The sequence below is a fragment of the Strigops habroptila genome, chromosome 1 (assembly GCF_004027225.2).
Source record: "Strigops habroptila isolate Jane chromosome 1, bStrHab1.2.pri, whole genome shotgun sequence".
In the NCBI taxonomy this organism is placed as follows: Eukaryota; Metazoa; Chordata; class Aves; order Psittaciformes; family Psittacidae; genus Strigops; species Strigops habroptila.
In genome coordinates this window covers 127,973,069-127,997,339 of record NC_044277.2, presented here as the reverse complement: position 1 = coordinate 127,997,339, position 24,271 = coordinate 127,973,069, and the positions used below count along the sequence as shown (strand labels likewise).

Here is a 24,271-nt window from a genome sequence, read left to right as displayed (position 1 = left end):
TTCCTTGGAATGTTGGGTAAAAGGACATATAAATGTGTTAAGGGGGTAAACGTAATATTTCATCAGTGCTTTTAGTTCTGGTATGTCCTAATTTGTGAGCTCTTGTTTCCTGTACTATGTAGCGAACCATACCAGTAACCTTCAGTAAATATTAGTAGCGAACAAGTTAAACTTTTTAAAATGAAAAATGGAAGTCTCTAACTAGTAAATCCAGTGGAAAAGTTGCAAAATTGCAGAACCCATGATTTACTTCAATTCTGCCTATCTGGGACAAAACCAGCTAGGTTTTTTTTTTTTTTTTGGTTTTTTGTGGGTTTTTTTTAAGTTAATAAGAATTAAAATCTTGATCTTAGGAAACACATGTTCGTCTTCTATACATACCAGCCCTAAGGGAAATCAGAAAAGTTTAAGTGCTAATTGCAAATCCACTCTATCCAAAGATAGCAAATAAAGGATAAATTCTTTAGACCTGACTTGTTTGGTTTTGCTTAAGGTAGTTTCATGTTTCTGTACAGCTTTTTAATTTAAATAGGAGCAAATGCAAAGTATGATCCTGTAAGCCTGGGAAGAAGAGGGTGGGGGGAAGACTTCACTTACTAGCAGTCGAGTGTTCCCCTGGAGCAGTATCTTTTAAGGAATTAGAGCATCAGGAAGTCAGGTAGACTACCTTTTTCCTTTAATCAGAGTAGGCTGAAACTGATTTCTGTAATGCCTGTTTCTGTGAAATGCAGAGATCTTGGAGATCTTTTGTCTTTAGCGCAAAGCATCTTGTGTCATGTCACATTAGTGTACAAAGTAACACAGCCACAATATACAAAGGCTGAAATACCCAAACTTAACAAAGCATTATGTATTTGAAATGTATCTGCCAAAGTAAGGAAGGTAGCAGAAACAATTAAAGAGCTTTGCCTTTCCTGATCTGGCAAAGAAACAACTGAAAATGGAAGCAGTAGAGGAGTAGTATGTAGAAGGTCTTGGCTAGCTTCTGTGTCAGAGATGTAAACAAAAAGCCTAGGGGAGATGATATGATGGTTAGAGAGTTGTAAGCATGAATGCTGGGAATACAGTAGAATTGCTCACCAGTGTGATCAGTCTGCGGAAGCTGAGAACCGTGTAAGAGGAAAGAACTACACACAGCTGAAGCTGGGACATGTTATAAGGCTGTTCTGCAGGAATCCTTCGTGTGTGGATGGCTTGGCAAAGTCTGATCACTATTTAGAGTGATAGGTTAATAACAATCTTAAAAAAATAAATAAATAAAAGATACACAGGTTTTTCCTGGTAATCTTTTATAAGTTGTTTTACCCTTAGCATCAAGATCTGGGACAGGCCAGTTTGCCACAAAAGCTACACCATTTCGGGGGGTGTTTGTATTGCATGTGTAGTTAGGTTAATCATCTGCTGATAGTAGACCTTTTGTAAATTTTTGAAGTTTATATTAAGCTATTCAGAACAACGAAGTTGAAATAAAAAAAAAAAGAATCCAGAAGTAGGAATATTCATTGAAGGAGGATGAGCTTCAGTATGTTTAGAGATGTTTCTCTAATTCATGTCTATAATCTCCTTACAGATAGCCACATGGACAGACTGACATTAGGGATTCTATGTAATCTGTGTAGAAACTATGTAGAGATAAGTAGTTTTGGGGGCTACGCTGAATTAGTACATCTGTTCATAGCCAACATTACCCACTTCTTGGATAATGAGCAGTCACATTTACTTGTGGGATGTTAAAGCGTCTGCCTGTATAGGAGAGAGCTGCTATATATAAGCATAGTAATGACAAGATACAAAATAATAGTGTGTCAGGGAAAATCATGCAAATACTTTGATGCTAAATGCTGGGAGGCAGATGTTCTTCCAGCTCCCCCAAAAAATCATTACAAGATGTCTGCAGATGGGGTTGAGATGGGGAGAAGAGATATTCTACAAACTGTCCAACCTGGTCCTCAGTAGGAGAAAAGGAAATCCCAAAATTTTTCATGTCTAATAAACCCCTGAGAATGTTCAGGGAAGATTTTGCCAGAGTAAGAAAGGAAGTTGGCTGTCGTTAGGCCCATTGTAGAAGTATTTGCTCAAAGTATTGTCTTCTCTGTATGTAAATAATAGGGAGTGTATTCCATGTGGATTTTGTAAACTTCTAAAGTGCTTTTTGAAAGGGCACGACATTACTGGGATTCTTCTTCAAACATGTGTGAAGCATTTTAGTATCCTCTGTAGCAGGGAAGTGGAGTCAGCTGTAGCAGTTTAGCAGTATTTTGGCATAGGTCAGGCAAGTCCTTCGAGGCAAAATGTCTAGACTGATTTGGGGATTTTCCTGTGGGTTCATTCTTTGTTAAAGAAATCAATGTCTGTCAAATTAATATTGCCAGGAGCAACAAGCGATTAAATGAACACTAGTGGACAAATTGTTGACTAAAACCTTGGCAACTTTGGAAGCAAGGGTCAGATTCAGAAAGAGAACTGAAAGATCAAAATGTAAGTGAGGCAGAATTTGGGCATTTGAGCCTAATGCTGGTATCCTGAAAAAAAACTCCACTGCTTGCCTCCCTCCTAGCACTAAAGACATCTGAATCTTCAAGGCACCTCAACTCTTTTTAACATTCACCGAATATGAAGTTTTCTGTATGTCAAGGCGTCTAAGTTGAGGCAAGGCTGATCAGCTTAATATTTACCTCCTGTAAACAATCACTTGAAGAAAAGTCTTTTTGCCTGACGCTGTTCAGTCGTGAATTGATGGCACGGGTTAGAGCTGTTTGTTTCTGTAGTGTAAAAATGCTGAAAGAGAGCACTGTTGTATTTAACATATGACAAAAAATCGGATAAGAGACATAGATTTATCGAAAATTTTAATAGGTTGTTTCTTGGCCTTCATTTTTGTAAAAAAGCATCAGACATTTTTTATGAAGTGTATTATGTTGTGAGGATGGTCAGTTTACCTCATTCTTCTTCAAATGAATTTTGTGGGTTTTATACGCTCTCGGTGTGTGTATATGGAGATCCACTTCCTTTTCCACAATCCCCAGCTTTGGTCACCCACTTTGCTTTAGTATTTTGTAGTTATACGTTCAGGTCTCCTAAATATATGCCATATAAGATCATTGTTGTGTTTTTCCTAATTCTGCATTCCAGTTTGTGTTTTTTCCTCTCTCATCAGCTATATTCTGAAATACTGAATCAAGAAGTCATTCACGCATTAGGCAAGAGCTAGCTAAAATAATTGTAGTCTACTACTTCTATGATTTGTAGAAGGCAGTATTACAAGCCAATGCCCTTCTTTATATGGAGTCCTGAAGGCAGCATACTTCCATCTGCCTATGAAATATAATAGGTAATTACAGTTTTAGTGTAACTGCCTACTTGGTTGGTCCAAGTCAACCTACTTGGCTGAATAGTAAAGTAACATGGATTGCTTCAGCTTGCTGAAATTCCTAATCCAGACTCTTTGACGGTATAATAATACAGATTTTAACTAGCTGTATACTAGTGTCATGATGAGGAATATCTATGAGTTTTTCAATGTGCAACCTAAGCATGTGAAATAGCCTAACAAAAGAAGTCTTTCTGCTGATTTGTCCATGGGTCATTAGGATAATAGGTCTGACTGTTTGACAAGGAAATCTGTATAGCTCCTAAATTTTTAAAGAAAACCCAGTATCTCGTTTCTCCTTGCACAAAAAGCTTTTACTTTGTTAACAGCACCCTTTTGTCATTGTGGTCCATTTCAACTTGGATTTACCTCTGGTTTTAGCCCCATTTAAAAGATGATTTCTTTGGAACTGCAGTAGAACCCGAGTTCTGTTCCATTTCATTCCTGCTAAAAATTGGTAATTTTTTTGTTTTGATATAAAATTGCAATGGAGCTAATTCTTAATAATTCTTAATTCTGCTGTTTTTGCAGTTGATTTGGCTTTGCCTTTCTCCATTCATCTTCAGGCAGATGCACACAGGCTGTTGCTTAAATATGGGGTTGTCAGAGTCACCTAAATGAATATCCTAATTTATACAGTCTTCAAGTTGTGGTTCTGAGACTTTTTCTGGGAAGATTTTGCAGTTACTTCACCTGGCATCTTTTTATCCTAGCAGGTTTGTCCTGACATTAAGAGGAATAAGTATTTTTTTCCCCTTTTCCTATCCTTAAAGCCTACCTTATGCTTAAAACCTTCCCTTTCCCTTTCCCTATCCTTAAAACCTAAATTCCACAGAATTCTTTTCAGGGTAAATGTACTAAATGAATTTTGTCAGTAATGCTTTCATTTAATCAAAAGCTGAAACTAGATTGGTGGTCTATTGAGAAAACTATGCTAGTTTAGATAGCTCTGTACTTGATTAGTTCTCTGGCGCAATGGTAGAGCCAGGATATTGTATGAATCCCCACCTTGCCCTAATTAATTTCTGCCACAAGAATGTTTGGAGAAATTCTAATGGCTTGCATAAGCAAAAAATAAAAATTTTTTTTGCTAATGGAATAATTACTTCCATTTTATGGCACTCCTCATCCTGTAGGATCTCAAAGCACTTTGTGAATTTATATATTAGCTCTTGGAATTGTTTGGTGCAGTGGTGCAAAGCTGCCACACCCTGGGTGAAATCTGGCATCTCTGTAGCAGTGAAAAGGCATTTTGTCTTCAGATATAATTTGGAGGGTGGATGTTAGGGAGACATACTGCCATTAGTCAAGTTGGAAGTTAGACCAGATTATGAGAGTATTGTTACTGGATTTACACTGATAAGTTTACTCTATCCACATGAATCTCTCGTTTGGCACAGGCTCAAAAATGCTGAATACTGAACAAGAATCACTGTATCCAGCATTAAGTGAGACCACCCATCTAAATTGTCATCTGCTGCTTGTTTTGAGAGAGCAAAGAAAACAAGGTGGTGATGCTAGAGCTTTTACTCTCCCAGCTGCTGATGGTTTAATGTATCAAAAGGCAAGAAAAAGGACCATTTATGAGCTTGCATAATTTCAAGAGGTGATTCTCTTAAGTAAATTGTACCAAGAGTGAATAATCTTATTTGTAAAAAAAAGCCCCCCCCCCCCCAAAAAAAAACCCCATGTATTTATTTTATTTAAAAATAAAACATGAATTTGGCTCACCTCTGCTTCCAAATCTGACTAAATTCTCTGTTGGTTGCTTAATTTAAAACTCAATATATGAAATCTCTTTACTGGGAGAATGTGAACACTTCTTTACATTTCCCTAGAATAACCTAAATAATCTGTAGTTTTCTGCATTGGACAAGATTGTTTTGTCTTTGTCTTGTCCATATAACTCTTTTCCAAGTATTTTTGCAATTTACAAGATCATTTTTTAAAGTGTAATGAGTGAGTCCTAACAGTATTTTGACTACTACTGTTGTCGCATAGAGTATTAACATTTTCTTATTTCTTCTTGACGTTATAGCTAAAATATGGTTTTCTAAAAAGGTGAAGTTGTATACGGGGTCTGAAATTCTATGCTTAGCTGCGTGGTCAGAATGACTTCTGTGTCCTTTTCTGATGTGAGAAAAATTAAGACTGTCTCATGATTACTCAGGACCTGGTTTATGAAGTCAATCTGATTAATAATTAGCTCTAGTTGCATGAGGTATTTCATGTTCATACCAGTACCATTGTTGATTCTCACCTGGTTTGTGTTCGTATTTTCGTTTTGCTAGTTTGTGTGGACTTTGTTGGAGTAACATTAGGAATGTATCTACTGGTGTGGCACAAAGGGAAGAAAACCAAGGGGAAGACTGAGGTTTGAGTTTTGGTTTGATTGTTTCAGTATTGTATGTGTAAACTGGGACTTCACCAGCAGCAATACTCATCCCAGTTGCCAGTCATGTGGACACAATGCATGCTGAGTCCTGGCTGCTGGGGCGCTTTATGTCCACACTGCAAATGATGAGCTTTAGCAGGTGCCCTTGCATATGACTTTCACCTTGATTCCACCGGAAGGGAAAAGACTTTGAGCTCTCCAGCAGCACAGTCAAGTGCATTTTGTATGATTCTAAGTAGAGATGCAGGAAAGACCAAAAAATTGGTAATGTAGACACAACCTATGACATTTCTTCTTTGTGCCTACTGGTACCCTTCTTTTCTCAGTAAAGTACCTCCAGTTAATCTTAATTAATGGAATTGCTAAGGTTGGGAAAGACCTTTAAGATCATTGAGTCCAACCATTTACCCAGCACTGCAAAGTCCACCAGTAGACCATGTCCTTGAATGTGGCATCTACACGTCTTTCAAATACCTCCAGGGATGGTGACTCAGCCCCTTCCTTGGGCAATCTGTTCCAATACTTAACAAACCCTTTCAGAGAAGAGATTTTTCCTCGTATCTGATATAAACCTCCCCTGGCACAACCTGAGGCAGTGATACAAATGCTACCATAATAGTCTTGTAGACTATCTGCAAGTATCTTAAGGCATGGATTTAAAAACAAAAAAGTTAGCTCTTAAGCTATCTCAAGAGAATTTTAAAACTTGATCTTCCTGTTTCTTGTATCTAGAGTCACCCTTAAAGATGCTGGGTCTAAAACCTAGTCTTATGATTGTACTCCAGCTTCTGTTCATTTTGAGGTCAGAGCTAGAAAATGACAGTCAATAAAGTAGCTACCTTTTCTAACTGTCTAGTTAGCTTATTTCTGTGTTTTTGTTGTATTGATTCCTTAATGAATCTAAATCAAAGTGAATGACAGTTTTTCTTAGTGGTTTTGATAGAATGGAATACTGAAAACAATGGCTTTTTAATCTAGTTCATTAGTCTAGGTCCTGACTTCTGGTCACAGAATCATGCGTGGTTTGTTCCTTAGAAGAAAGTTGAAGTAACCTGTCAAAAATGGACAGAAATATCTATGTTAAAAATTTGTTGCTAGATCTTACACAATGATTTTGTTTAACTTACACTCAGAAGTGGAAACTTTGATATAAATATTTGTTCTCTGTGTCCATATGCATTTCTGAATCCTACTGAGTTTCAGCTTTTGCATTTTGTGACATTAATCTTTTCAAGCAAATTTATATTTTAAAGAAAAAAGAAAAAAAAAAGAAAGAAAAAGGCAGAGTTATCCCCAACCTTGGCTAGTAGCTAAAACTTGAAATAGTGATAGGAAAAGCAAGTTTCATGTTGCCCACACAGTGTGTTTGTGCTCTACATTCTTGCCTATGGGACTCTTACTGCCTAGCAGCAGGTTGTGCACAGTGAACAGTAGTTGTCAGCCTCAACATAAAGAGAGTTTATAAACTGCTTTCAAAGAAGACTAATACAAAGAAAATGCATAGCTGACTTGACCTGGGAGCTTATATGCCTGCAGAGATGTATAGAACGTGTTCTATACAGAGATGTATAGAACCTGCAACCAGAGATGTGGTTGCAGGTGATGGCAGTGTGTAGTGCTTAATTCCGTTACAGAGTAAATTGCTGTGTCTTCATTCTCTTCACTGTGGAGCACTACAGCATTTGGATGTATGTCACAGCAGTTGTAATAATTAACTACGGTAGAAATTATGTTAGAGATGAGCTTATCTGAACTCACATTAATCTCACTGTTTCCTTGTTCACGTTTCCTCCTGTTTTTTGCTTCTGTTATTTCTCATTTAGCTGTGGTGTATTGCTGTAGGCTGAGTGCTTGCTGCATATCCACTGTTGGATTTAGCGTTTTTTAGTTTCCATGGTAATGAACATGGCAAAAAGATTTAAATCTTTTTAAAATACGATAAAAATAGGCCAGTTGAGGTTCAGCAAGAGCTCGTGGCTGCTGCTTTTTTAACTTAGCGAAATGTTACTGATGATGAGTGTTCATGATGTACCCTGGCAGTTCAGCAGTGGAAACTTGATTTGCAAGGATCTGGAAAAGTCATAAAGCTCTGCTATTGTTAATTAGTTATGCATTTTAATTGCAAGTGTTCTGATATTGTTACAGAACGGATTAACATGAGAGAGTAAAATGGAGACACTGCTGACACTGGAAAAAGCACCAAAGATGACATAGTCAATGGTTACAGAAGTGTGAAAGACTGACTTTACACAAGCTTTAAGGGTACCTGTGTAAAGGAACAGATCTGAAGATTTTCTTTCGGTTAATACATAAAGAATATTGATTTTTGTTTCCTTATTATAAAACTAAGGAATGATGAAAAAGTAAGAAAACATCAGTGTTGTAATGAAAATTTTTCTTGCTTCTTTCTTTGTTCTACTGTATGGTTACTGGTTCCCATATATACATTCAAAATCTTTTATCAGTATAAAGATACAGTAAAATGATGCATGTTAACAGTGAAAGCAATTATTAATGTTAAATATTGCTTCTTTATAATTTTACTTGTCCAAAGTATTGTAATGGAAACAAGTTAGCTTATAGACTATTAGTAAGTACCAGGGAGATAGAGGCTGCGTAGCTGCTCTTTTCTGTAAACCCATGTTCCATGCTTGTGGCTAAGTAACAACAGTATAGTTTGCATTTTAGGAACTAATATTATTTATCAAAATATTTTCAAACTGACCTAGGGGGCAGGGGGAGAAGAATTGGTGTAATGCTAAAATCTGGATCTTGCTCCACCCACAGTACTTTCAAACATCCGCTTTTGGAAAACAAAAATCACCCACAAAAAAGTCAGTCCCCAAAACTACCTAGTAGAACTCCTTTGAATATTCAACAGTTCAAAAGCATTTTTAAATAACATATTTCTTTGTCATTTAAAAAGCTAAACTAATCTGCTTGCTTTCTTTTGTGGATATGTTTTGTGCCAATATTTCCAGCTGTTTCTACCATTTCGAATCTGTGGTCTGAAACTTAAACTGTGTCTATTGTTTCACAAAGCTATGTGTGCATGTCAAGTTCAGTTAACTGTACTCTGTGAAACTTTGTTAAAAAGCCTTTCAGTTAAAAAGAGACTTTAGAAAAAGAGTTTTAATCAGATTGTTGTAGTGTAAATTGGCTGTAGATGTACAATGAAATACATACAGAAGGCTTAAGATGAGAACGCTTGCATGTTTGGGTCACTAAGAGTTTTCCTCATAGATATTCCACAACTTTTCATTATAGGCACTCCCTGATAATGCTTAATTTGTTAACTGAATTTCTTAGCGCAATACAGAAGCTTTCAAATTCTGTACCTTAAATATGGATTTAAAATTTCACTTCTGGAGCTGTTTAGTGTATGAATAATACATAAACTAAGCTAGTCTTGAGCTGATGCTTCCGTTTCATTGTTCTCCTCTGACATCACTGTATCAGACTTGCAGAAAGGTACACTGTGACAATGTGTTTAGGTTTAAACAATTACAGATAATTAGAGTGGTAAATGTCATGATGTACAAGTGTTGGTGAAATATGTTTTTAATTATTACTTTGCTTTGTGTCATATTTCATCCCTTGAAGCCAGCAATACCCTCAAGATGCTTTAGCCCATTTATGGAACTTCTCCACTCCCTACTAATTATCTGTAATTAATACCTTGCTAAAAAGTTGGAATTGCTTAGTCTTGCCCTAGTGTAATTCCTTACCCGTATATTTAAAAATGTAGCTTAATTTTAATTCAAAGTAAATTCTTTCACAGATAAATTTTACTGAAATTTTCTCTTCCATTCTGAGGCAAAATAAAAATACATGATTTTTTTTTAATCTCTATATTATTCACTTTAGTAGAAAATAGTTTGGGTTCTAGCAGAAAATCTTCCTTAAAACCAAAACAAAAAGGAAATATAATAAATATTTGTAATTGAAGGTTACTAGGCCATTTCTAATTTCATTGGTGATTTATCTCTGGACCTCTTTACTCAAGAGATCACTCCATTTTATATGTTTTGGAGCTAGAGTTCCCTATTCCTTTATATTTTCTATTGACCTTTTTGGTATCTTTATTATTTAAAGAAATATAAATGTTTTCTGCTCAACTTAAAAGTATTCCAAAGTGTCTTTTTGAACTCTCTGTTTTCTTTAGTATTCTGAAAGAAATCTTTCATGTTAGCATACCTTCTTGCATCTGTTTTGTTTTGTTACTCAAAGTGCTTAAAAACTTCTGAAGTATAACACTTAAATTACTTTTCTAAGTGGGCTGTATAAGCGAAGCAAAGCAAACAACACAAAGTAAAGCGCATGACCAGTTTTCATAGCAGTAAATCACAGTGGAGTTTTGTGAATATCTGTGCTGGGACCTGTGCACTTCATTTTGCTTATAGATAATTTGGAACAGGAAGTGGAGCTACCCATTTTTCCATTTTTTTTCTGGGTGGTAGAGATGAGGGCTAACTAAGGAGATTTGTAGAAGGATGTTATGATAAATCAATATGTAAGTGTAGATAAATGTAAAGGAGGGCAAAAGGGTTGATTGGAGTTTTCAAGTAGCTTCCACACATGAAATGACTGAATAGATGTTGATCTCTTTACCTGTGGAAGGATGTAAGAGATGTAGTGGAGCATGTTGAGGGGCTGAGAAGGTGCTAAAAAAATACCACTATTCAAAAAGTATTTGAGTGGATTCAGGATTCCTGTATTTCACTGAGGACTGTTAAGGCAGTTGCTTCTGGTTCAGTGCGTCCCTCAGGGACTTCTTAATTTAGGTATTTCCTAAGACAGAATAATAGCTTCATATGAAGCCAAGCAAGTATTCTGAGAATGTAAGAAGATATGTATGTCTTGTTCTTATTTACTTACTCTTGACTATTCACTCTTAGCTTCTATTAGAGACTGGATACTGGGCTAGTTAGCCTGTGGTTTTATCACATTAATGCAGTTTTATGAAAGACCTTATCTTAAGTTATCCTTCCTTTTTACGTGTTATTGATGTTTCTGGATAGACTGGTAATTTAGCAGTATGAAAAGAGACTAGAACTTTCTTACCTTAATTGAGCCAATTCATTTTGAGGTAATCCTGTCCAATAAGCTCCCAGTTCCTGCTTTTGTACCTACCTATGCTTTGGCTTGAGAGATTCTGTTCCCTACTCAGTTTTCCATTAATAGGATTCTTATAATCACTAACTATAGGAAGCCAAACTGCTTGGAAGGGCATGTTGAGAGAAGAATGGTTGTTGTTTAATCTGCAAGGCTCATGGAGCAGCATCAAACTTTGTTATTTTGTGTGCAGATAGCTGAAGAAAATTGTAGAGGGAAACATAGAAGAAATACAGAGGTTCTTATTTGCTACCATTCTTTTTAGATACTACAAACAAGCCAGCCAAGGCATTTGAAGTCATGCTTCTACAGTTTCTTAACTTGTTCCCGCACTCTAAAAGTTTGTCACTAGAAGGTTGGTGATTTCTTTTGCTGAGGCCTCAACTCCACCAAACTTTTTTTATACCTGTAACTTCTTATTGATTCAGTTAATAACACGGAGGTTTAGCAGGATACTTGCAGCACCTAATCGAATTCATTTGTGGTTATAAAGTGTTGATTTACTTCTGTAACACTTTGCTGGATAGGTAGAATTTGCCATAAACTTCTTGTAAGGTTTTTATTTCTGATCCATCCTGAACCTGCCTACCTAATACTGCATGTATTATTCTGGACAGGACTGTGGAGATGTAAGATTTAACTAATGAAAGAAAATCTGTGATTGCTGGAAAGTATGATTTCTTTAAGACTAATTAAGAATATTTGCTCTTTCCTAATGACTACAGTGTACAGACTATGACCTGGATTATGGAACTGAATGTTTGCATCTGGCTCTGAAATACTGTAAAACAAATGCCAAGCTTGTTGAAGGAACAGCCGACCTCTGGAAGGTAAAGGCAATAATAACCTCTGTGTTTTATATATCTTTTAAAGTTAATAAAACTTGTATGTTACCATAAAAATTTAGATGTGTTTTCAATTATAATAGGCTTTCTCTTCTAAATTGCAGAATTGTTTTTGGATTATCATGAGGTTTTTCTTAGAGCTCATTGTTGTAGACAGACTTGGGCGGATGTTACCTGAGATAATCAACGAGGACAGTATTTAGCTGGAAGTTGGGAAACCAACTAGGTAATTGTGAGTAACTTAAGAATCTGTAAAACTATAAATCCATAGTTTCTAAAATGAAGAACATTCTTTTATGGGATAAGCTTTCTCCTTTTTTTCTTTCTTCTCTGCAAAGGATATAGAAATACCGCATCTTTTGTCTATTTTCCTTCACTTTTGCTATTAGAACATCACTTTTTCTCTGATGCCAAATACCTGGCTAACAACAATTTGATGTTTAGAACAGTTCATTACTTTCAGTAACACTATAATGTTTAAGACCTCTTCAAACAATCTTTTAAAATGTTTTTAAGCATCATTCACCTTGTCTGATAATCTGTAGGTTCCTGTTGACTGACAAAGCAGGTGTGTATACAGGTGCTAAAGGATAGGTCGCTGCTGCTTCAAAGTATCCCATTTCATTGTTTGGAAGGTGGGACATTATTCTTTCTCATAGCTCATTACTCTTCCAGTAGCTTTCTCCCACTGTTGTGTCATGCAATTTTTAAGTGTTTACTTTTTTATAAAATATTATTCTTTTCCACATTGAAGGATCTGGAAGCAGCTCAAATTACTCCATCTGTCTTTGACAGTAAATTTCCTCCAATGGGACATGATTTCTAATAATATGACAGTAAATCTTACACAGAGCGTAATTTCCTGAATCTGCAGTGCAAATTTCCTGTGCAGTCTAACAGCAAAATTTACTTATGGGTTGGTTGCATACAGCAACTTCTTTCAATATCTTTCTGGGGACATAGTCTTTCTGAAACAGTATATTGTCTGTTTTCCTATTCAGTTTTCTAAGGACAGATTGTCATGCATATTTGCGTTGCATCACTTTTTGGATGGTTTCATTGTGCTCATTGTAAAGCATGCTACTTACATGAAGGGTAAAAAATGTACCCATAATGTTAGTTTAGTTCTTTATGTTGTTTATTTAGTTCTTTGCTATCTGTAGTATCTATTCTTAGATGAAATGTAATCTTTTGACCCAGAATGACAGACTAATTAAGACTGAAGGAAATGATGTCATCTAGTCCAACACCTTGCTGAAATTGGAGTCAGATTGGTTAGATAAGGTTTCTGTCAGCCCCTTTCTCCAGCTTTTCAGAGTACCTCTAAATGAGTGTTGGATCCTTGAGCATATAGAAAACTTCCCCGTTTGTTGTACTCTACTAGTTTGCTGAGGTTATTTCCCCTTTCCCAGGTTATTAATAAAGATATTGGACAGTATTATCCCTACTATCAGCCCTTGAGGAACAGCATTAGTAACCAGTTCCCAGTTATGCTTCAGACTTGAGCTCGTGCACATCTCTAAAAGAGAATTGTTGAAGTGTTAGAGCCACTCTGATGCTGGTGAAATGAAATCCTAATGCTGTTAGTAGCAACAGCACCTATTTTGGTGCAGAAACTGCGCTGCAGACAGTGCAGAGCAGTGAATATACTATTTATAGTATACACAAAGATGCTGGTGCCATGTCTTTAAATTACCTATACCTTCTCACATCCTATTCCTTGTCTTATTTTATAGCTAAAAGTCATTGGTGTCTTCTACGGCTTGTGAAAAGAGTCAAAGACATAAAAATGATAAGGTCTGTAAAATATTAAATTGTTTCTGCAGCAAATACTCATATCAGAGGCTACAGAGCAAGATAGCTCCTTCCTTCTTGAATAGCGCCCTGATATTGGTCACTCCCTACCGGTGTGTTTGGCAGGTGACTTGGAGCAGTACCATTAAAGAAGGCAACACTCGTGCTCAGTCTTCAGTTTGATGAAATGCAGAAGGCTGCCGGTTTTCTCAAGTGATGCTTGCCTACCAAATGGTTAGGAGCTATTGTTCTTTGTTCCGAATGACCTTTCAGAAGCAGAATTGTCTTTCCTTAGCTTTCAGAATAAAGTAATTTGTATTATGTTGTTGGTTTTTTTTCTTTTTTCTGTGAGGCTTTTCAATGCTGGGACAAGTTATATTTCATATGCCAAGAACTGATGTGCTCCCAATGGCCCCAGTCTTACTTTTTCAACACAAGGGAAAAAGATATTCTATCCAGATAAATGAGAACTTAAATAGATAATCATTGCTCACTTGAGAACTGTGGAGAACAGTTTCTGAAGTGCAAGTATTACAAACCAGTTTCATTCTATGTGGACCTCAACAGATCTGGTATTTGTAAGAATTCAGTTTTCTAGGTGCACAACCTATATATAAGATTAAATGGCTGTGGAAAAAAGTTACTTTTGTGTCCATACATGCTGTTTGCTTGAATTAACTAATTATTGTATCTAAGCTTTCTCTACTTACAGTGCATGAAAAAAAGTAACATTTCAAAGTCATTTATGGTTAGTGCTATAGCAAGAGATAGTTTGTTTACTTTCTGGAAGCAAATGACAAAACTGAAATCATTCTTTGTAGTGACAACAAGCAGGCAGGAACACTGAAATTACCTCAGTGTTATAAATATTTATAAGTTCTGTTATAAATGTAGTTATTATATAATTACTTACAGTTAGGATCAGGATGGCAAAAAAAGGAAACAGAATGACACTATCAACACCACATTTTCAGTTTCACTGCGCTTGACACCTTTGAAACAGGATGACCTTAAAAGTCCTGGGCAATATCCTCTTAAATAAAATATAAAGACATGTAACACAATGTAATTGGAGTCTAATATATATGCGTGTGTATAATGCAGATGAAAACTGCATTGTAAAAACATTTTTAAAGGTCTGAGATGCATTTAAAATTTAATGCTGATAGTGCAAAAAATCCTCACCATTTCTAAAACCAACAGGTCATCTTCTAATCCTACGAAAATACCCCATACGAAGGAGACCTGTATGATACCTTAATATAACAGAGGGAAATACTTCATTAAAGTGCAGTTCATTTTGTGTATGTGTGATCATAACTTTATTGTATTTGTTTGGTAAAGAGTTATGTTTTGCACTTAATGTACAGTTTTGTAAACCTGAGATGTTTATCAAGCTACATCAGTTTGAAAAGACTTTTAAATATTAAATGCAAATAACCTTGGGGAACTTTCTAGGTAGTTCTGACAATTGACAAAGGAGGGCACACAGGAAAATAAACAAACCAGCCCTGGTCTGATGGTTTTGAGGCTTTGCTAAATAGACAAAGTAGATTGTTTGTTACACAGAAAAGTAGAGAAATGTTTATTAACTAAGACTATTCTGCCTTTGCCAAATAAGCAGATGATAGTTTCATATTCTTTGATAGTAAGCTATTTGTATTGAGTTTCAGTATTTGGCCTATTGATATTCTGGATTGCAGCAATAACGTTCAGAAAATCTTGGAGCACTAGATGCTCAAGAAGACAAAATGAAATTAATGTTTTTACATGAAGAGAGAGAATCTGAATAATTAAAAGCCTGTGAGTGTGATATTGATCAGCAAAGGAAAAGGGTGCACTACTACAGGCATAAGTTGATTAATAAAGCGTTAAGGGACTAAAGTAATGAATGTCAACCATTTACTTATTTTGTGAAATTGCCTTCAAGCCTTTTTTACAAGGTTATGGTCTTGGCTGAAAGGGTGGTAGTACTGATACAATATATGGTTGGCAGAAGTTTTGACTTGTTACTACATAGCACCTTAATTAAAAGTAGGATGAATGTAATTGTACTAATCCTCATTAAATAGATTAAAAATTGGATAACTGATGTATTTGAAAATATAATTCTCACCACATACAGTTCTGCAGAAACTGTTATTCTCTCTATGCTATTTAACATTTGACTGATAAAGTTTGCAGACAACACAAAGGTTTAAGGATTTGTAAATAAAAATATAACTGATCAGAAATAACCTATTGATAAGGATTGCTTGGCAAACAGTTTAAACAAAAGGTATGCTTTTTATTGCAGCCAAAACCAAAAAAGTGTTTTTAGAAACAGAAGTGCAGGGCATATTTAGAGAATTGTTCCAGGAAGGCAATGATTTTGAAACTGATGTGGGCATCACAGTGCATAGTAGGTTTCCACTGTGGGCAAAATACGTGTCAGCCACAGATACAGAAACAAGAACATGAGTTAGAAAAGAGATGTTCTGGTATTACAAGTGCATCTAGAATATTATGGTCAAATCTGGGCTCATGCTCTGTGCAACTGTTGATAAATAGAGAAGGTTCAGAGAAGAGCATGAAAAAGATTAAATGGTAATTTGATAAGTCTGTAAAGATTTAGCTTAATAATGTGATATAAAAAAATCCCAAACAGAAATGGATGAGGTAGAACACCTCTCTTCTGCGAAGTGAGAGTGTATTCCTGTGTGTCATTTTTCGTGCTTATTCTTTTTCCACTGTGTTTTTTGCACCTCACAGGGCTGTGAGAGTGGAGAATGATGTCTCACTTTCTGGTATACAGTGGCAGCTAAAGTATTCTTCCTGGTTTACTGGGCGAGGTCTGAATTGCTTCTGGCTGGTGTGAGCCTAGAATTTAATCTGCTTTAATGAAACTAGAGGTAAAGCAGTATAGCTGCTCAGAACAATAAACTTGTGTTGACCAGTCTTGAAAGTTGTTTAAAAGAAATGCATGCTAAAACAATCAATGGTTAGAATGAGACCAAAGGGTGTCTCTGTCATGGTTCCTTGCCTTTTGAGTAAGTTTCATCTAAATTGCAAACACACCTTTTAATCAACACAAGAGAATCCAGTCACCTTATAAATATCCATACCTTAAGAGAAACTTTCATTGGATTTAGCATCTTACTAAAGACTGAAGGAGGTGTAGAGAATCCCTCACTTCCTGTGGTGATCACCTGTGGAGACTAGCAGGGTTTTTATGTCTGTCAACGTGGCTATTTTCGTAAAGCTTATAGGAGCTTGTATCTGAAATTAGCTTATAAGATTATGAAAGAAATATATATGGATAGTGTGATGTGGTCTCAGATGATTTATTTCTCTAGGAAACCACACTAGAAAGCATTTGTTGATGTCTGGCTCCGAATTTCAGAAGTGGTTTTAAAGGTTCATTCATAATTTTACATTATTCTGTGCTGTTTCCTTCAAGACTGGGCCTAGTTTATTAAGTAACTTCTTAAAATCAGACTATTTAAAAATAATTTTGCATCTGAAAGAGATTGTGAACCTTTGAGTACATGAGACCACTTTCCACAAAGTTTCGATAGTCTTGTTTCATAAAAGGTTTTCAGATGCTAATCTGTTACAGATTACTGAAAGTTCAATATAAAAGCCCTTTAGAAACAGGTAATTAGAAAGAAACCTTGCAACAAAATTGGTCACTTTATTATTATTTATCCTTAAATTTAAATTCAAGACATTGATTCTTCCCAACAGTATGCTCAGACACCAAAGATTCTCAGGCTAGAGTCATTCTCTGGCTGCTTCTCCTGCAGGACAAGCTGTAGGGAAGTAAGTTAATTTTTCATTTTAAAAAAGTATAATTCCTTAGAGAAATGATGAGTAATGAGAAAGGTAATCTTATTCTTCTGTTTCTGACTACAATACACAGCTTAATGTATGAGATGGAAAGGAAAACAGTTACAAGAATCCTTATGTTAAAATCAAACAAGCATTTACTTGGCAACTAAAGTGCTAATACCCACAATGGTATGTTTCTGCTGTAAGATTTACTTTACAGCACTAAAGCTTTTGGAATCCTATTCAGTCCATTTCAAAAAGAAAGAAGAAAGTTATTCAGACTCTAGAGAAACAAATGCAGAAAAGCCAGTGATGTTTTATTTAACATAAAAGGAAGTTACAGTAAAAACAAAGACAAATATTTAGGAGTTATTCCTATATCAGTTCATGTCACTGCATGTCGTTGCAAAGACATTGCTAGCAACGACTGTTGATGTCTTGGGTAGATGCTGACTTTAGTTTTCTCTCATTGTATTTTCAAAGCCTAGTACTGGGTTTGTTCCCCACCATGAGGGTACAAAGGCAGATAGGAAAGCTGTTTTTTCCAAGCACCAAGTTAATACTCAGCTTATTATTGTCCATCTAACTTGGTCTGATTAATGTCTTCACGAAGGTTTTGATGGGTTTTAATCCTCTGAAAGCTCATGCAAAGCCTACAATAGTCTCACTCACACTCACATTAATTGGACTCTCATTAACAGTAATAGTCTTGCACTACTGAAAAATTACTGAAATAATGAGACTTCTCCGTAGCTGTCATTTTTTATGATCACAACTCCTATAAAAAATGAATCTGTTTCACAGTAAAAATTACGGAATAGAATGGATGTGTTAAAATAGATGCAACAGCATGTTTATATGATTCTTCAAAGGGTTAAAAGTAGTTTTAGGTTTCAAATGAGATCTAAGCAGATCTAAGTATTTAGAGAAAGCTTTCTCCTGAGTCTCCGGTAATTTCTGCAACTTCTGTTCCCCTGACTCGCTAGTGATATTTTATCAGAATTAAGAAATTGACAATATCATTTGTTTATGGTATTTCAAATGTAAAGAATTGCCTTCAGGGCATTGTTTTATTGGTTTTACATTCCTTCCTGCTGTGTTAAATCTAATGAGGCTTGTCTGTCCTTTAGGTGACCTACAAGCGGGATCTGTATGCTGCTGAATCGATTATTAAGGGTATGTGTTCATCCTTGTGGCTGTCAGTTTGCATATTTCTAAGTCTAATTAAGAGTCTTGTGTGCTGTAGTTTTGAATGTCTTTCAGAAAAGTTTTATGACAAATAAAATGTGCTTAGGCAAGTTGTTTTAGCCTGATCACTGTAAGACTTATATTATGCATTATTTACCTTCATTTACTTCTTTTAGAATAGAGAACCTTATAAAAGGCTGTATATATATGAGTCAAACAGAGATTAATTTTGTATGGTTTTATAAGGAATAAACAAATTTTTTTCATTTGCAGTTCAATTCTGAATATGTTACATCTTTCTAATCTACAGTAGTAGCCTAGAAAATAAATATTAACTCTTTATGGCTCTTCTCTCTTTTACATACAGCAACTTGTTACCCAAATTGATATACCAATTATATGATATTGAGGTGCTCCATTAATTTATAAATACTTTGTTGAACTGGTTTTTCACCTTTTCCTGTAACGGTAACAGTGGTTTCATTGCAATTTAGCATAAAGCCTAGATTTAGTCACTATCAAACTAAACTCACTGTACTCAAACTAAAAACACTGTAGAAAGGAAGAACTCCTAAGTACTGTTTGAGCATACTCAAGGTTATTGTAGACTCATAGGCACTGATTCAGGGGAGTCTTGCTTGACTCTTGTTGAGAACGGAGGGATAAAAGCCCAGAAACTGATGAAGAGAAAAGGACATCCTTTGGTTTAAAATAATTTTTCTAGAGAAAAAGAATGTGATTCCTATTTAAAGTTAAAAAAAGAGCAAAACCCATGTTCTCTTAGGGTATGGTGAGTGACTGGCTAGTTGTTGACTTTGATGGCTCATGTGTTACAAGATCCAGTACTGGCTTAGCTTCTGGTTTGGATTATTCTGGTTTCAGCTGTGATACAGTTAATTTTTTCCTTTGTTTGTCTTGATTTCAGCAAGGCATTTGTCGCTATCTCCCATGACCTTCTTACTGACAAACTGATGAAGTACAGACTAGAAAAGTGGACAGTGAGGTGGGTTGAAAACTGGCTAAGCTGCCAGGCTCAAGCAGTAAAGTCCAGCTGGAGCCCAGTCACAAGTGGTCTTTCCTAGGGGTGAATGCTGGTTAAAATCTTCACTAATAATCTGAATTACAGGGCAGAGCATAGCCTCAACAAGTCTGTAGATGATGTAAAATTGGGAGGAGTAGTTGATAGACTAGGAGGTTGTGCTGCTATTTGGAAGGACCTTGATAGGCTGGACAAATGGATGAACAGAAATCTCGTGAAATTCAGCAAAGGGAAATGAAAACACTTGCCCTTGGGAAGCACCATTACAGCTGGGGGCTGATCAGCTGGAAGGCAGCTCTGCAGAAAAGGCCCTGAGGGGTCTTGGTGGACAACAAATAGAACAGGAGGTGGCAATGCGCCCTTATGGCAAAGAAGGCCACCAGCCCCTGGGCTTTGGTAGGCAGAGCATTGGCAGCAGGTTGAGGGAAGTGAGCCTTCCCCTCTACTCATGAGGAGGTCACATCGGGAGTGTTGAGTTCAGTTCTGGGCTCCCAAGTGCAAGAGAGACATCATCATACTGGGAGAGTTGAGCAAAGGGCTATGATAGTGATTAAGATAGTGGAGTGTCTATCAGATGAGATGTTGCAAGAGGTTGGACTGTTACACCTGGAGAAGAGAAGGCTCAGGGGGATCTTAGCAGTATGTATGAATACCAGATGGGATGGAGTTAAGAAGATGTAGCCAGACTTTTCCTCACTGGTATTCAGCAAAAGAGAACAGGGAATGGACACAAATGGAAATACAACAAAATTATTTATACATCTGGAAAGCCTGGAAATTTTTAGGATTGTTATTTTATGTTATTAGAAAGCTGGGAGGTTGGAAGGGAGACTCCCTGTCCTTGTCCTTGATTTCCTAGGAATCATTTGTTCAGCTGAAATTGCCAATAGGGGCATCTCTTGGCTTATAAATGCCATTTTTCGCCTGTTTTTATTGAGTTAGAATATTTCATCTCAGAAATTACTTAGGTTAATATTTTCAGAACAGCTTTTTTATGTATTTAAGCTTATGGGAAGCTTTGAAAATGGAAATGTGATCCAACTTAAACTGGAAAAACGTTTTCAAAATAATGCAGTTTCTGGATTTTGTCCACTTATTTTTTTTGTAGCTATCAGATATTTAAAAACTTAATGCAAACAGAATTCATTCTGCCATTAAATTAAGAGTTTTTTACAAATAAAATCTAGATAAGAAGTTCTTGAGTTGGCCGAGTGATTACTAAAACTTTTTAAAATTACTTTCTGAAATTTCTGTGCTCTTGGAAAAGTATTTAATAGTTTTCATTTAACTTTAAGTGATCTTTCCTTGGATAGAACAATTCAGTTTGAATATAAATTTTAAAAGCTCAAATATTGTTATTGTGGTTGTCGTTAAGCAAAATTACTCATAAGACAAATAGGTAATAGAATGAACCAAAGCAAAGAGGGATTTCATGGTACAGGATGATCTAAAATTAATCAATGATTTTATCCCTTTGATGAATAGGAATTGGAACTAATACTTTACCTTAAATGATAGATCAATGGAAAAAAGGGAAGTTTCTAATCTTTGAGAAGGGCAAAAGTAATTATATTTAAAAAGTAAATTTTTTCCTAGTCTAAATATAGATCTCATTACATCATTCTTGCTGAATTGCTAATTCTAGTAGAGTGTATGCATGCTTTTGCAGTACAGGCTTCTTTTAAGTATTATCTGTAACTTGAAGTATTACCTGTATAGGAGAGACTGTCAAAGAAGAATTCCTCTGACTGTAATGTTGATAAGGAAATGTAGAAAGCTGATTCAGCTGCTTGGATGTGTTTTGTTACAATATTTGTAGATATTTGCTGTAACAAGAACTGCTGTACTTCTGTCAGTAAAGCTTGCTGAAGCCAGTAATGCCAGCATAGAATGATGTGAATTCTATGAATCAGCTCAGTGAAGGTACAGTGTTGATCATATCTTGACAAACAGCTCAGTATTCAACTTGGAAAAAAATCTCAGCAAAGTCATAGTTCTCTGTTAACTTTGATCATATTTTCCTTTATCCCATATATTTTTCATATTTATTTACCATGTATGTTCTCAGTATTTGATGCTAATTTTTCAGTCATTACTGGATCAAGTAGATCCATTTTTATTTCCATTTTACTTGAGCTTAACTATAGACTACTTCCTTCACAATTCAAAGGCCAATTTATTGAACTGTATCATTCAATATTACTCAAATATTTAATTTAGTTCAGAGGACTGTCAGGATATGAGGGTACTGAGGGTATGTAAACTTTAAAGGAAAAGAAAAATCAAAACTAGTGCTCATATATTTTTTAAAAGTTCTTGTTCATCTTGTTCATTGCGGTTTATTAAATCCTTTACTAGATTTACTACATGGGCATGTAGTGAGAAGACAAAGTGTAATGGCTTTAAACTGAAAATAGGATAGATTTAGACTTTAGGAAGAAACACTTCACTGCAAGGGTGGTGAGACATTGGCACAAGTTGCCCAGAGAAGCTGTGACTGCCCCATCCCTGGCAGTGTTCAAGGCCAGGTTGGATGGGGCTTTGATCATCCTGGTCTAGTGGAAGGTGTCCCTGCCCATGGCAGGGGCTTGGAACTAGATGATCTTTAAGGTCCCTTCCAACCCAAACCATTCTGTGATACGTTCTTCTGTAGTGGACAGGAAGAAACTCAGATGGACACCTTATGTAAAATATGTGGCTTTATACAGCTAGAGAAGGAGATAGCGCCCAGCTCCCATCATTCAGCTGTCCAGTTTGCTGATGCTTCCTTCCCCACGTATCGCCATTATTGCAGAGCAGCTCTTGTGAAGGTGGGAGCTGAGTCATCGCTCTTCTTGTGGGGAAACTAGAAATGAATACAATGTGAAAAATTATTTCTGTGCTCTCCCTCTGCTGCCCTCTCAGCCTTAGAAAGGTGACTCCTTGTATTCTTTTAATCAGTTCTATGCTTTTTTATAGATTTAAAAGATAACCAAGTAGATTGGTAATATTTTGAAGTGTTTTGCTTAAAAAAATGTTTTAATAGTATTTTATGCTAATTTTATGTAACACACATGCACTGTAATTTCATAAAAAAGATAAACCTGAAACAATACTGCAGCCTTCATCCAAATGAATTTCCATGTTCCTGTGTATGTAAGGGCTTCAGTAATCTCCTAAGTTATTAAAGAAGATTAGTTATAATTTATTTTAAAAAGAAGGTCCATTCGAAGCAGATTTCTCTGTAACTGCTTGAATAGAAAATGAGGATGGAGGTTATTCAAATGAGAGGAACATTCACTAAGTTTAACTATTTCCATTTATAACTAGAGCAAAAAAGGCCATAAATGACCAGTCATTCTCTTCATAGATATGTATTTTACATGTGTATTTCATCATATTAACACATTTTTAGTTTTCACTAAAGCAAATACAATCTTCTGCAGCTGTTGGTTATGATTAAAAAGTTCATGTAGCTTAAAGTAAAAATGAAGACCTATACAGTGGTAAATCAGGCTGATCTCTTATTTGATCTTTACTTATCTAATGTTCTGTTACTGTGGCAGCATGCAATGTATCTGCTTCAGTAACCACAGTAGTCTTTATTATGCTTGGTCTGTATGAAAAACTCTAAGTTCATTGAAGTTTAGATTTGCTTTTTGCTGCATTGCTGGAGTTCAGGAAGGAGGAGCTGTACATGTTCTTTATTTAAGCAAGCAGTATAAGAGAGTCCTCTATAGCTAATTAGGACACCCTGTAAAAGATTTATCTTACATAACTAGTTATCTTTAATGGGGTTTTGAATAGATACTGCTAGCACTCCAAGTCTGCAGATTGAGAGCTGTGGCCTTCAAAAGGTTTCGAATACCAGATTTTCAGGTTGATGTAACATGGCTTATTTTCGTGGCGGACAGCTGAGCCATGTAAATTAATATTGGGCAAGCGTTTTATTCACAGTTCATGACACACTTAAAGGAAAGCATATTTAAGGGGATAATATATTTTTGTCCTATTGAGCATCATCCTGTTATACTCCCAGTTTGTATGATTCAGTCTTATACTTGTTAGTTTTACAAAAGAAACCTCAGTAGCTATGGTCAGCTGTGTTGTGCTGTGCTTATGGGAAACCTTCAAGGAAGGGTAGGTCACCTTCTAGAACGGCAACCATCCTACCAGCCAAGGCATGCTCAGTTAGGCCTTTCAGTTAGGCCTTAGCTGAATAATTCAATAATCTTGTGACTACAGTTCCAAATTTCATGTAATCTGCATTAATAGATGTGTTCTATTTATTAGCGATTGAAACTTGGTTTCCTTCAACTTCAGAGAATGACAGTTATCTTTTTGCATTGACCTGTTGGTTTTATTTAGAAAATTTAGAAAATCCATTTAAGCTGTATTAAAATATTTGTTTTGATGAGAATTATTCATCCAACTGTTTCCTTTCTGGTTTCAAGTAATTTTTTTTTTTGCTTTGAATTATGAACTTCAGCAGATCTTTAAATACTGAGATTTTTATGCGAAGATATTAAGGTTACACTTGGGCCTGTAGATAGACTTGCTAAGGAACAGGTTCCTTGTGGTTCATTTTGACATGTTATTTTGCTATCCTGTTTATTTTTGAGGTACTCTTGATTTCTGTCTGTCCATATATTAAGTTACAATTCTGTAATTAATAAAATTAAATACAAAAATTATATGTTTGGCAATTAAATGATGTATGAAAAAATACAGTTAAT

At 35.8% G+C, this 24,271-nt stretch overlaps 1 protein-coding gene across 2 annotated transcripts in view; it reads left to right on the top strand.

The window, feature by feature from the left end:
• Positions 1 to 24,271, top strand: part of CRPPA (CDP-L-ribitol pyrophosphorylase A) — a 117,853-nt gene that overhangs the window by 28,892 nt on the left and 64,690 nt on the right. For both annotated transcript variants that reach the window (XM_030504852.1, XM_030504859.1), the window contains exons 4-5: positions 11,606 to 11,710; positions 18,460 to 18,505. In XM_030504852.1, the coding sequence (XP_030360712.1) occupies positions 11,606 to 11,710; positions 18,460 to 18,505 (151 nt within the window). The remainder of the gene's footprint in view (positions 1 to 11,605; positions 11,711 to 18,459; positions 18,506 to 24,271) is intronic.